The sequence below is a fragment of the Lepidochelys kempii genome, chromosome 9, assembly GCF_965140265.1.
Source record: "Lepidochelys kempii isolate rLepKem1 chromosome 9, rLepKem1.hap2, whole genome shotgun sequence".
NCBI classification, from domain to species: Eukaryota; Metazoa; Chordata; order Testudines; family Cheloniidae; genus Lepidochelys; species Lepidochelys kempii.
The window spans coordinates 84,541,305-84,555,803 of record NC_133264.1 but is presented as its reverse complement, the minus strand read 5'-3'; the positions used below and the strand labels follow the sequence as shown (position 1 = coordinate 84,555,803).

Here is a 14,499-nt window from a genome sequence, read left to right as displayed (position 1 = left end):
AAGTCTAAGTGGTCTCGGTTCAGTTCAAGTACTGTGAAATGTAAGAACAAGAAGTTATTGCATTTCCATGTGGATCATTAGTGGCATTAATTGACTGTACAACATCAATCTCCGCAGTAGCTATATAAAACAATTTTCTGAGAACTCTTAGATGCTTTTAGTCAACCTGATAATGAGCAGAAACTCTAGCCTGTGGGTGGCAGCCCACCTTAGTGTAAAAATCTAATACTGGCTTCCAGATGGCTAAAATTTTGTTTTGGTTTCTAATGATACATACGTTCCTACTGTTTACTCCACAGATGTGAGCTCAAAAATGATCCTACCTTTTAGTCATTCACCTCCTTGTCAGTTCTGGTTTGTATGGATGTCCTTATTTAAGAATCTGGGATTCTTCCTGTAATGAGATTTTAACGTTAGCATTTTCAGCAATGAGATTTGCGGGCTTATCTCCTCTGCCCCTTCTTGCTCACAGGTCAAGATAAGCTTGTTGGTGTGAATGTTTGTCCTGTTCCTGAAATTTAATTATGTAAGTTAGAGTAGCACTTAGAGTTGCTAACCATAACTGGGCTCACACTGTAGTAAACATATAGTATAAACGCAGTAAAGGTCAGCCACTGTCCCCAAAAGCTTGCTGTCTAAATAGACAGGGCATGAGGGGAGATGGAGGTGAAGTGACTCCCAGTGGCTATGCCAATGATGCCACAAGAGTATAACCAGGTCTCCTGAGTCCCATTCCAGTGCCCTGTGCACTCAAAGAACTTTCTCATAAATTTGAGGTCAATATATCTTTCTATTTAGTAACTTGACTGTTTGCTCAGAGGGAGAATGTCAAGAAATGGGCCAGGCAAGTAATGGGCTTAGGGAAGAACGCTAACACATAAAGCTTATGACTAAAACATCAACCATGGAGCAAACCATAGAAATCTGATTCTGTTTCACTTGCTGGTTACAGCATCAGTCTTACTCCATCTTGTGTCTTGTCTGTCTTACTCTGAAGCACTAGCCCCCAACCTTTTTGTGGCCAGTCGCACATTCATGTTTTCAGAAGTGTGGCGGGCGCCAACAATTTTTCAAGGCTTATTTTGTACATTAAATAATATGAAAAACGTCATATTTAATATTTAATATGACTCCATAAGATAAAAAAGGTAATTTTACATGTAAAAGGTATTAATTAAATTATTCGGCAACTAATCTTTCACCTTACCATGTGAATTTGCTCATGGTGATGGGTTAAAATCACTGTCACATACTATTTTCTTCAGACTTGGGAAATGTATGAGAGACTTCGTCTTCATATGTGACATCTACAAGATCAGTTTTGCTTTGAATGATTTTACAGAACCTATCATTTGAGCCACATGTTTGTCTTTTCCGTGGAGCTCAAGATTTAAAATGTTCAAGTTGTCAGCGATGGCGGCAAGAAAAGCCAAGTCCATTAACGAGCTGGAGTCTTCTAGTTGCTCGAAGTTCTGATTTGTGGAGTTCAGAAATTCTTTGATCCCTTGAATTAGGCTTAAAAAACGTGCAAGAACTTTACCTTTGCCCAGCCATTGTACTTCTGTGTGCAAGATAAGATCAGATTGTTTATCATCAATCTCTTCCAACGGGGCCTTTAAAAGTCGGTGTTGCAAAGGTTTCACTCAAATAGAGTTAATTATTTTAATAACGACATTCACGATGTGTTGAAAAGAATGAACTTTGACACACAAAGCTTCTTGATGGATAATGCAATGTTAAGACATAAAGTTGGGAAAGGATTCATTCTTCTTGCAGAGTGCAATGAATCCATTGGCGCTGCCCATCGTTGCTGGTGCCCCATCAGTGGTGATCGCAGACAGCTTGTGCAGTGGCAGACTACTTGATGTTGAGTATGATTTGAATAAATTATAGATGTCCTCACCCTTTGTTCACCCTTTCATAGGCAATACTTAACTCTTCTTTTACGGTGAAGTCACTAAATACCACCCTCACCATAACTGCCAACTGTGCTGTATCCAATATATCTGTCGACTCATCGAACTGTAGTGAAAACCAGTCACATATTTCCAAGTCATCCTTTAGCTGAGTTTGTATGTCGCTTGAAATTGCATGTATCCTCCTCGTAACTGTGTTGTCTGATAACTGCAAGTCTTGTATTGCTGACAAAATCTCACGCTTGTTAGGAAATCCTTGAAACAGGCAACCAGTCAAAAATGCTTCTTTCAACAATTCACCATCTTGAAACGTTTTTTCTTCTTTGCGAGCAGATGAGCAATTTTAAAGGAAGCAATAGTAGCACTTTTAGACTTTACCACTTGTCTAGTGAAAACAGATTGATGGGCGGATAGGTTTGGTTTGAGTTGATTCATTTTCTTCTTTCTCAACTCAGATTTAAGTGGATGGCAAGTGTCAAAAGCGCTGTAATTAGTTTGGAAATGGCGTTTGACATTGTTTTTTCGGCACTGCAACAGTACCACCGCACAATAAGCAAACACATTTCCCTTTATTTTCAATAAAACAATAGGATTCCTCCCACTCTGCGTTGAAATAATACGTACATTGTCTTTTATTTGAACCACTCATTTTTTTAAAACCAAAATGTGTTTAAAAAAAAAAAATCGCAAAGCATGAGAAAACAGCAGCATTAGTGCAGCGGAAGAATGCTCACCTACAGGGCCGGCTCCAGTGGAGCAAGCAAGTGCCTGGGGCGGCATTCTGTCCATTCTTGTGGCGGCAGAGTCCGAGTGGTTTTTTTTTTTGTTTGGCGCTTTGGCAGTTCCGGCAGCGGCAGTCTAAGCCGCTTTTTTTTTTTTTTTTTTTTTTGGCAGTTCTGGGTAATGCGGAGAAAAGCTGCGGCCCCGCCCCTGCCAGGGACAGAGAACACCGGCACTCGCAGCCTGCAGCCCTGGAGTTCTCTGTCCCCGGCAGGTGCGGGGCTGCGGCTTCTCTCCCCTGCTGGGCACTAGTTTTCACACCGTGTCACTAGGCGGGGGCACATAAACACCCCGTCAAGCGCCGTGTTGGGGATCTCTGCTCTAAAGTATGTTTTAAATTTTTTGAAGCAGTCAGTGTCTTTTCTGGGGCAGTGTGTTTTAATATACAAGTGTTAGATCTTGAAATCTCCTCCGCGAGTATCTAGAACGATACAAACAGATGTTCCAGATATTGTACCAATTACTCCTTTTAGGTTAAAAGGACTGACATTTAGGCTCTTTCTACCATATTAGTGGCTGGCTTGCTATCGTATGTACTTAAATGACCCCTTATTACCATAATATCAGACAGCCTTTAATGCATTTATCCTCACAACAATCCTGTGAGGAACTTCTATTTATTTCCAATTTACAGATGGGGACCTGAGGTACAGAGAGACTAAGTGACTTGCCCAGAAAATCCATGGACGGAGCAGGGAATTGAACCTGGGACTTACGAATTCCTAGCTAACACCCTAACTACTGGTTCATCCTTCCCTGTGTAGTTCATAGCTAACACTGTGTTTTAAAGTGCTTAAACTTTCTTCTGTATTTGCCTGACAGGGATTGTCGTCTCATTTTTGTTGTGTTTTAATACTGCTAAATAAGATCATTGTAAATTTTAGTGTAGATGCTAGAAGCCAGTGGTTAAACATGACAAGGAACAGGCACATATCCTGGAGCAAAGTTTGTGTTTAGTCATGTTAATTAACAAGTGTTAAAACACAACTGAAAATTAAAGTTTAGACATAGTGTGTACTACACTGCATTTTAAAACCCGTGGCAGCGAGTCTGAGCCTGGGTCTACAGACTCAGGCTTGCAGGACTCATGCTATTGCACTAAAAACAGCGGTGTAGACATTGCAGCTCAGGCTCTGAAGACCAGGGATGGGGTTGGGCTCGGGCTCATGCACAGAGGTAAACTAATCTCTAAATGTGGAATCGGGGAGGAATTTCCCCCCTTGGTTCATTGACAGGATCTCTCTTGTAGTTGAACAAGGATCCTTTGCCTGGATTAGGTGGGCTTCTCTTACTTGGTGATCACTTCTGCAATTGCCTGCAACAGGCACTGGTGGACCGTCTATCCTTCCCATTTCTCTTTGTTAGCCAAGTTGCAGGGTTGCTAGTCCCATTTTTCCTACCTCCTGTTCCTTCTCACCAAGTGCACCATTACCCAAGAATCCTGGTGTCCAGCCTGAGCAGCTACAGTGCTCTGCTCCACTTCAGAGCTGTGGTTCTCATCATTTTCTTGGAAGACATTTTGGGTGAGGAGAAAATAAACACAGACTCTGCATTCATTCTTCAGGTGGTTTGTGCAGGTGGGCTTGAATTCAATTGTAATTTAAAGTGGTCTAAGAGTTAGTGAATTTGTAAGCAAACATAAAAGTAACTTTCCAAAGATTTATTGGTGCCTGGTTTTAACTTTATATTTCTGCAGGACAGTCATCCCTCGCTATTTAACTTTTGTTTCCATGCATAGGAATGTCAGATTGCCTCTTTTTAAATTTTGGATTGAGCTGCGATCCTGCGTGCCCGAGGAGAGCACACTGTGCTTTCGGTCAGCATTCGTATTCTCTTGAGTTTTAGTTGGATATACAAGAGGACCTATAGAGGACTAACCCTGGATGAACTGAGGTTTTTGAGAGAACAGAGCCATGTACTCCTTTTGTGAGTGAAATGCATACTGAGCTCAAGAATATGCTCATTTCTCTATCACAATATAATCTTACAGCAATGCATGCTTGGATTCATAGGAATGTGTTGGCTGTGCTAGCCCTTTTGCCACTGGCTTGCTCATTTCAGCATGTTAATATGATTACAAGGTAGGGATGAGTTGTTAAGCTTGGTCCCCCTTGCAGCTCACATCCTGCAGGGTTCAGGATGCACAAACAATTGAACTGCTGGTGTAGCTCCTTGTTCTTGGTCTTGGGATTGGAGAACAGGGGAAAATAACTTGCAAATAAAATGTTCCCCAAATGATGGGGGAAATGTATTTCACAAATACCATTCAACCCTTTGTTGAATGGAACAGCAGAGATTATTCCTGTGAATAATTATTGCGGGGGGGGGGGAGGGAATGCAATAATTTGTAACTAGTGTTGTTCTGAACAGATTCTTTGGCCAGCTCTGTTCACCATATGGAGCTTTATATGCACTGTATCTCTTCTGTAATGGAGATTTAAACAGGACTGATCCCACTTATTATGTGAGATGAGACAGTAGTTCAAGGTGAAATGACCTGCAGTTATGGGAAATACAGCATTTTAATTGCAATAGTGTTTTCCCTATATATCCCCTTCTCAAGATTTGCCGTGTTGGTTTGAATGCAGAATGCATGAATCTTTCTTATATTTTAAATTTAGACACCACTCATAAAAACAGTGCTGCTGCTTAAATTTTTGAAGCCTTAGTTTGACATCATGCATTTTTATTGTTGAATAGGAATAAAGGCGTTTGGTGAAATACCTATTTTAAGCTCCCCAAATAAAAACCCTCCAGCAGCCTCTGGCATGACCATGATTACAGACCAGCAGTGCAAACCACTTAGGAATCCAAAGCTCATTATAGAAAGCACTCTTACTACAGGAAATTATTTAAATGTTTGTTTATTAAGGAGGTTTTATCTGGTTTATGACAGTTAACAGTGGGCTTTAGCCCACGAAAGCTTATGCCCAAATATATTTGTTAGTCTCTAAGGTGCCATAAGGACTCCTAATGGCTTTATGCAAATTCAAGTGAACAGAGCTTATGCAAAGCTTTTGCTACTTTATGGAAAATCATTCTACAGTACATAAAATATGTTGAAAGTGCACATTTGATACTTAATTTTCAGGCTGTGAAAATAACATTGCCCCTCTTTCTTCTAAGGTTACAGATGCATATGTTAAATGGGGCCCTCTTGGCATTGCTGTTTCCTGTGGTTAATACACGCCTGGTGAGTAAACCATGCCTTGCTTTCTCCTCTGACTTCTTATTCTGTAGTCCTGGAGTTCACTTTTATGTTCATTTTCTAAAATGCTGTTTCCCTGGAAAGAGGTTTGACCTTTGCAACAGGCTCAAAGCAATAGAGATTTTTTGAGCATCTCTTCAAAGCAGTAACCAAACTATCCAGATATGCACAGCACCCAGCCTCCCAAATGCAATGGAAAGTTTGACCTTTTATAGTTCCTCACTGCTTGTAAATTGATGATCCCAGAAAGCTCCTTTAATCCCATAGCTTTGTTTCTACAAGGGCTTCCTCCCTGCAAAGCTATTTGCATAATGAATTTGCATGTGCTGTAGTTGTGTTGGTAGCTCTGTATTTTGCTAAATTATCTGAGATGTTGAGAAAGTGCTGTCCTGAGAGAGTCTCACACAGAATGGATGGAAATTGGTCCTGTTCCTGAGAGAGCTTGCTGAAACACAAAGTGGCTTGTCTTTCAAAGAATTGGAACATAGAACTTGCCATATTCACTCAGATGGTGGGTCCATCAAGTGGGATGTCCTGTCTTCAGCAGTGGCTAACACCTCACTGCACTTGGAACTTGTGGCAAAGCTGCCTGTTGTAAATAGGGATTCTTTCCTGATTGCTGCCACAAACAGCTGGCCCTCTGAATCACTACACATTTTTGTTCTTAAATGTTTGTTTTTAATTGAATTTGTGCAAGAGAGCTGTATTGTATTGTTCTAACAGGGATAGCAGGCTCTATATGCAGTTAGAGAGTATGCCTCAAACTACAAGAACTTGTTGCACTAGCATTGTTCTACATCCATCCATCCATCCAAAGAGAGGAATTCACATTGAAGGGGAAAACAAATCTGAACTGAAAAAAAATCCACCCTGTTATATGCTGCCTTGCAGCAAATTGAGAAAGGTAATATCTCTCTGAAATGTGATGTAGAGGGTTAGGATACAACATGACAAGTTAAAGATTTGAAGCCTGACACTATACTGCCTTACACTTAAGTCATCTTGTCTTTACTAGAAAACATGTGGATTCTTAACTTGACATAAAATCCTCGTGAAGGCAGGGTAGTCTGTACTTTGCACACAAATTAGCAAGTGAAGTTAAGGCCTAGGCTCTCCTTTATTCTTTATCTCAACCTACTAACAGATGTGAGAATGCAAACGGTCTTGTCTTCGCTAGACTTTTACCTCATGTTTTATTAACTCAAGTTAGCAAAATTGAGTTAACCCACATTTTTTTTTTTCTAGTGAGAGTAGAGCGCTAGAGTCCTCTCCATGGCACCTATTCTGATTCAGGGATGTTCTACGCTCACTCTACACAGGTGACAATGATCGTTCAAGCTGCAAGGCCGTGCAGAATTGGGTCCAGAGTGCCCATCTGGAATCTCTTCTCTCTGCAATTACTTGCTTGTGTGGGTTCACATCAAACACTAACATCACAGGGAGTTAACATGATGGCATTCGCAATGTCAGCCAACTGAAAGCAAACAGTTTATTCAGGCAATCAGTTCCATCTTGGCCTTTCAACCAAGGGAAGGGTTCATAGCTTTCAAAAGATACTTCACAGTGAAGAAGGCCCAGAAAGGGTTTTCAAGATGCTGTGTGGGCTAGACATAAATGGCTATATTTTCAGCTTGAGGCATGGACACACATTTGGGCATGCCTAATCTATGATGTGCATGAACATGTGGCCAGCTAGGTGTGTTACGCTTGTAAATAGAATGGGCATGTAACAGTATTTATATGATTAAATCAGGCATAGCAGTTGTATGCATGCTGTGTCTTGATCCAGAGTTTTCAAATCTGGCACAAATTTAGATGCTCAGGAGAAGGTGATAGCTTAATTTATTGGGGTCTGGAATAATAATTTTCCAACTCTGAACTGTTTGTAAATGGTATTGAGGGTCAGTGGTAAGACAGACTGACCCGCTGACTCTGAGCCACATTAAAAATGCCAATAGATTTAAGAGACCTCTATTTTCCTGTGCATATAGTAAGTACATACAGTGCTTGTTCACTGAAACACTCTTCAGGGCATTGAGAATATGGAGGATAGGTACATTTCATTCTATTTAATGACTGATGTTCCATGTTGATGGAGAATATGGTACTTGGTTACAGAAATTTTGTTATTGTTGCACTTACAGTAGGTATCATTTACAAGGGGGGGGCAGCTTTTAAATTTATCGGCTTAATGAAATATTCCTGTAACTCACCAGCTGGCTAATCTATGAAGGGGTTAATGATATTCTTCATTAGCAAGATTACTGTCTGCTTTAGTTGAGTGAGGTTGAAGTGGTAAGTATCATCATAAAGCCAGTTACTGGTTGTCCATTTGCAAATCCTGACAGTCTTACTAGCACTGATCTGCATAAAATCAAATTAGTGTCATTTGTATTGAATTTTATTAATCCTCCGACTTGGTTTTGGTTGATCACTTTGGTATCTAGAACATGTGAAGGTCCATCAACCTTGGCATATAAGCATTTTTTCTAAAAATTCAAAACATTTTATTGAGAGACCATACCATTTCCAGAACAAATGTATTAACAGCATTCATCTGCAGGATTACACTTTATAAATAAACATGAAAAATAGTTTCTTATGATACTTAGGGTAGAAAAATGTAAGGTTAAAGATGAAAAATCAGTGGGTTTTTTTTTTTCTTTTAACGCTGAGAGTCCCTCTCTGTAATATAGTATGAGGCTCTGCCATAATTGATATAAAACCCAAAAGACCAACTACCCCCAGATGTGAAGAAGGTACAATGGAGGGCAAATAGAATGATTTTGAGTGAGAGGAACTTTGAGAGTTCTTTGGAAAGATGAGCCACTGAAATTAGTTTCTGAATGGAATAAATAGATTATATTGGTGTTTCTCAACTGATTGGGTGTGAGCCGTTGAAAATGTTGTTACAACCTAAAGCAAAGAAAATCTTGTTCCTTCACCTTGCACGCTCTTATCCTTCCAGGTAAAATATCCTGTCTACCCCTTGAAACACGCGCACACAAATTAGATAGGTTCATCATTATCACTGATCCATTTATTATTCTTATTTTTAGAGTAAATATAAGGGGTTATGAAACTTTTTGACTTTGACTAAGTGGTCACCAATCTGAAAAGGCTGAGAGAAACAGGATTAGGTGATGCAAATCAGATTGAGCCACTGTCAAGTGGAAGAAAAAATGAGGCACGAGTATAAGAGAAGTAAGCAGCTGAGGAACTAATGCAGAATTGCTTTGCATATGACTATGTGCATTAATTTCTACAGTGGAGCTGTTCTGCTTGAAGCTGGCAATTGGGGTTTGCCAAATAAATGTAATGGGATTACTTGTGTGCTTAAATTTAGATGTGTGCTTAGTTTACCAATTCAGAGATCATAGTTAACATGAGCATCTAGGACAGTGTAAAGTGTTTCTGAAGTTAAGGTTTCTCTCTTGAAATGAATAATGTCAAATATATTTTTTAGAGTAGGATTGTTTAAAGATGCTGCATAATATGATGATGCTAAAAGAATAATCTTCAATTTAAATGCTGGGATTGGTGCACTCTGTTTGAAATTCATCCTTATTTAGAATGCCAGCAAATGGCCTAAATATCACTTAAATCTCACTTAAGCCTTCAAAATAAGAGTTTTACCTGAATAAGAAGACCTTCACATTTAAATCCTGGTATAGTCAGCATGCAGCAGATCCTCTCTGAGACCCAGTAATTCCAGAATATAGACCAGGGGTCGGCAATTTATGGCACGCGTGCCGATTTTTAATGGCACGCTGCTGCCTGCCAGGTCCCAGCCACCGGCCCCGCTCAGCACCCTGCCGAACCCAGGCCGGGACCCCAGCAGGCAGCAGTGTGCCATTAAAAATCCTGCCCGCCATGGCCCGCTCTTCTCCGCCCCCGCCCCCGCCCCCGCGGGGGTAGGGTGAAGAAGCTTGGTCCTGCCGGCTGCTGCTGCAGGGCAGGTAAGGTCCGCGCTCCCCTGCCTCTTCCCCCAGCGTACTGGGTTCCTGCCCTTGCCCCTCCTCCTCTCCCTCCCTGCCACCCATCAGCTGATGGCCTTTGCAAGGGAGGGAGAGAAGCGGAGCCGCAGCGCAGGAAAAGAGGTGGGAACAGGGCCTTGAGGAAGGGGGGTAAAATAAGGGCAGATCCCCTCCAGCCCCCTGCCATGAGCCGCTCTAGACAGGGGCCTGGGAGCACCCTCATAACCCTAGCCCACACCCCCAGCCCTCTGCCCTGACCCATATACCCCCTGCCCCCCCACACCTGTGCCCTGACCCCTGCACCTCCTCACACCCTAGCCTCCTGCCCTGACCGCTGCACCCCTCACACATACCCAGCCCTCCATGCCCTGATTCCTGCACCCTCCTCACATGCCCCCAGCCCTCTGCCCTGACTCTTGCACCCCCCACATTCCTACCTGCACCCCTCGCACCAAATGGGAGCTGCCCTGGTAAGCACTCCACACCCAAACCTCCTGCCCCAACCCTGAGCCCCCTCCCTCATTCTAGCTCCTGGCCAAACCCTACACTCCAACCCCCAGCCTGCTCCTTCACCCCCAGTCCTGTGCTCAGTGCACTCCCACCCTCAGCTCAGTGCAGAGAGAGAGGAAGAGAATGGGCTAGAACCAGGGAGAAGGTAGGTATGTACCCACTCTGTGTGGGCAGGGCTGGGATCCCAGACTGGCAGTGGGCTGAGCGGGGCCAGCAGCCGGGACCCTGGCTGGCAGGAACCGGCGGACAGAACCCCAGACTGGCAGCGGGCTGAGCCGCTCTGCCCACTGCTGGTCTGGGGTCCCGGCTGCTGGCCCCGCTCCGCCCACTGCCGGTCTGGGGTTCTGGCTGCCGGCCCCTGGCCAGCCGGGGTCCCAGCCGCGGGCCCCGCTTTGCCTGCTGCCAGCCTAGGTGAACGGAACCCCAGGCTGGCAGCAGGCTGAGCGGGCCAGCGGTGTAAGATCAGCATTTTAATTTAATTTTAAATGAAGCTTCTTAAACGTTTTGAAAACCTTGTTTACTTTACATATGACAATAGTTTAGTTATATAATATATAGACTTATAGAGAGAGACCTTCTAAAAATGTTAAAATGTATTACTGGCACGTGAAACCTTAAATTAAAGTGAATAAATGAAGACTCTGAACACCGCTTCTGAAAGGTTGTCGACCCCTAATATAGATCATGGTGCACAGGCCAAGCAATGCATGAGCAACTGAAAATTTGACAAATAGTCATAGCTTCTGGGCATTAGCCTATAAACTACAGTGGTAGTAACTTTTAACTATATTCTATGTATTTTTTTTTTTCTGTGCGACTGAGCAAAACTCTTATTGCCATCTGATAAATGTTTTTGTGTTGTCCTGCAGGAGTCCTGCTCCTTCTAAATTGTTTGTTTACTTTTTAAAATAGAACAACAAATTCATAACACTGAATTATTTTCAAGATGTCGAGCAGCAAAAGGTCGAGTGATGATAATTTCAACGGCTGCTAATTGGGAGAACTGGGGAGGGAAATATTGGCAAAATTTTTCATTTCTATGTTGTGTCAAAATGTTGTGTGATTTGAAATTCTGCAGCTGGCAGTGGCCTAGTTATTTAATAAGTCCTCAGAAAGCTGATTAAGTTGAATGCATAGTGTGGTTATTTGCTTGAGTTTATAGTTGTACTTTCCCTCTCCTATTCATCCCCATCCCCTTCCCTACTTGATTCTTTTATTTCAAAGGTACCAGGGATTTAGCCTCTAGTGACAGAAGATAGCTCTCCCTTCTGCACTAAGACCTGGGCTTTGCTCAGGGGCTCCCATATGGGTGGGGAGAGGACAAAATCCTTCTCCCAACCCTTAGAGTGTGGAGCAGCAGCAGAATCATTTCACACCGGTTAGTGGTGGTGGTTCCATCGGTCTCCTCATCGTTAAAATCTTTTATGTTTTGAGTCTTTAGTTCTGTAATAAAGATCCTTTGTAAATGTGTCTATGCTCTGACATTTCTATCTGCTCCCCTCCATCCCATGATGTCTGAAATGTATTCTGAGCAGTCCTGTTAGAATTGTGAAATGTTTTGCTCCTGTTTAAACAGCTGTTTTTTAAAATGCTCTTGCTTATGACTCCTGATATAAATAATAGGTGTTATAGTGATAATTATAATCGCTGTTAACACACAACACCATAGATTATGAAAATTTAATTACTGTTCATGATAGCTTGTGAGGAATTAATTGCTGCTTATCGACTCCACTTTCAGTATAAGCATGTCTTTTAGCTATGGATGCTTGTGCTCATTACAGACTGAATACACTGAGTTTCTTCAGGATTTGTGTCTTCCTTTCTTTAATCAGGATAACTACCTATACCAATTCCTACAGTGAAGCAGTCCCGCATGCAACTGGCAATTACAATGTTTGATAAGTAAGAAATACATCTGCTGCTAAAGAGAAAATAATCAAATGTACTGTTACATTTTAAGCACATATTTATAGATTTGTTAAGGCTGGACTAGACTGCTATCCATAATTTAGACCTAAATACAACCCATGATTCCAAAGTAAAATTTACACTCAACTTATTTGGTGCTACTGGGTTCACTGAGGCCAAGATTTCATCCCTTGTTTATAAGTTACCAGTGCAGTGTCACAAACCTACTACTGGCTGAGAACCAGGGAGTGAAATTGACCAGTCTCATCCTAGATAAGTAAAGTATGAACACAGTGAAAAGTAAAAATAAAATTCTCTGGTTTTTGGTGGTGTGTCAGTAATGTGGGTAGAGAGGCTTTAAAATTTGACTGTCCCATTCTGAGGTAAAAAAATCTGCCTACTCACAATTCTCCACCTAATAAGACAATAGTTCCAATTTGGAGTGGGTGTTAGCAGGGGTTACTAAGTCATACTCGCATACGCATGTCAGAATCCGGTTTAATACAATGTGTGTTGTAGCTGGGCTGTTCAAATGGAGTTAAATCTGCATCCTTGCTGGTCTGTTCTTCTGTTTGTTCTTAGTTCTGTGCAGTTGCACTGTAACATAGAATCATGAGAGAAAATCATTGCAGGAATTCAATTTAACACAAAGAGCAAGTTAATATAAAACGTGTTGTTTCTACAAGAAGTTTTTTTAAAAAGTGCTCCACTGTTGAACAGCTGCTTCAAATTCAGACACCTGCTAATTGAAGAACGTGCAAGATTAGATACTTGGTACCAGACTCTTCTAATCTAAGGTTTATCTCCCTTTCAGTGTACTGGTGGATAGTGGGGATACATATTGCTTGTTTGGAGGCACTGGAGATTCTCCAGGGAATATTCAGATGCTTTCAACTTCATGTGAAATTCTGCGACTAATTATGTTCGGAGGAACCCAAGACCTTTTGTCCTGTATCATGTACCTCTGAAGTAAGCCTAAGACACATTTATGGTTTAACACTTTGCACGGTGTAGCGCTGGTCTCTATTTTCTATCCTCCTCTAGCATAGGACTATATGGGTGCTGTTTTGTGGCATTGTTGCTGTGGCCCAAATTCTCTGCTGGTCTAAATGGAGGCAGCACCATAAACTTAAATGGTGTTTCACTCATTTACACTAGCAGAGAATTTGGCTCAGTGACCTAAATGCACTCAAGTAGTTCCCTTCAAGTTTAATGGAATTGCAATAAATTAGAATTTACACAAAGACTTTGTCCCTTTTTGTCTCCTATGTGACCCTTTTTTGAAAGAATTTGACTGTCGGGAATGGAGTTTGGTTCAGGTGTTGCTTAGACATATGTACTGCATGGCGAGTCTGTGGTCATCCAATGACCAGGTGGGCTTCCTCCCTCTACTACAAATTTGTTCTCTCTTTCAGTTCTGCCATCTTGCTAGCAAAACAATTCCCAAGCTTAACTGAATCCCAGCTGCCTGTTCAACTTACTCATCAAATCTTCCTCTCCTTTGGCCTCCATTTCTCTGCACAGGAATGTGCCAATTTCTTACAAAATATGATATGACCATCTCCCTTCCCCCCCCCCCCATGGCTTTCACCTCCTCCTTCCTTGTCACACTTGCAGAATTTTCCTATCTAATCTACACTTGACTGAGCGAGCTCATCTTATCTCCTGATCTCCCTCGCAGGGGTGGGAAAACTACGCATCCAGCCCTCCAGACGTTTTAATCTGACCCTTGAGCTCCTGCTGGGGAGCAGGGTCCGGGGCTTGCCCTTCTCCACACAGCTCCTGGAAGCAGCGGTATGTCCCCTCTCCGGTTCCTATGCATAGGGGCAACCAGAGGGCTCTGCACGCTGCCCCCACCCCAAGCGCTGCCCCCGCAGCTCCCATTAGCCAGGAACCGTGGCCAATGGGAGCTGCAGGGGCGGCACCTGCGGATGGGGCAGCGTGCAGAGCTGCCTGGCCGCACCTCCGCATAGAAGCTGGATGGGGGACATGCCGCTGCTTCTGGGAGCTGCTTGAGGTAAGCACCGCTCAGAGCCTGCCCTCCTGACCCCCTCCCATGCCCCAACTCCTCCCCCAGCACTGTTCCCCCTCCTGCCCTTGAACCCCTCAGTCCCAGCCCAGAGCACCCTCTTGCACCCCCAATCCCTCATCCCCATCCCAGAGCTCCCACCCCCAGCTGGAGCCCTCACCCCCTCCC

General features: G+C 42.8%; 1 protein-coding gene across 4 annotated transcripts in view; it reads left to right on the top strand.

The window, feature by feature from the left end:
* Positions 1–14,499, top strand: part of TMEM164 (transmembrane protein 164) — an 86,624-nt gene that overhangs the window by 50,310 nt on the left and 21,815 nt on the right. For 2 of the 4 annotated variants that reach the window (XM_073361206.1, XM_073361209.1), the window contains one exon: positions 5,823–5,889. The exons of 1 other annotated variant lie outside the window; for it this stretch is intronic. In XM_073361206.1, coding sequence (XP_073217307.1) covers positions 5,823–5,889 — 67 coding nt within the window. Of the gene's footprint in view, positions 1–4,434; positions 4,623–5,822; positions 5,890–14,499 lie in introns of all 4 variants that reach the window. One more of the 4 variants, XM_073361208.1, reaches the window with a different exon arrangement.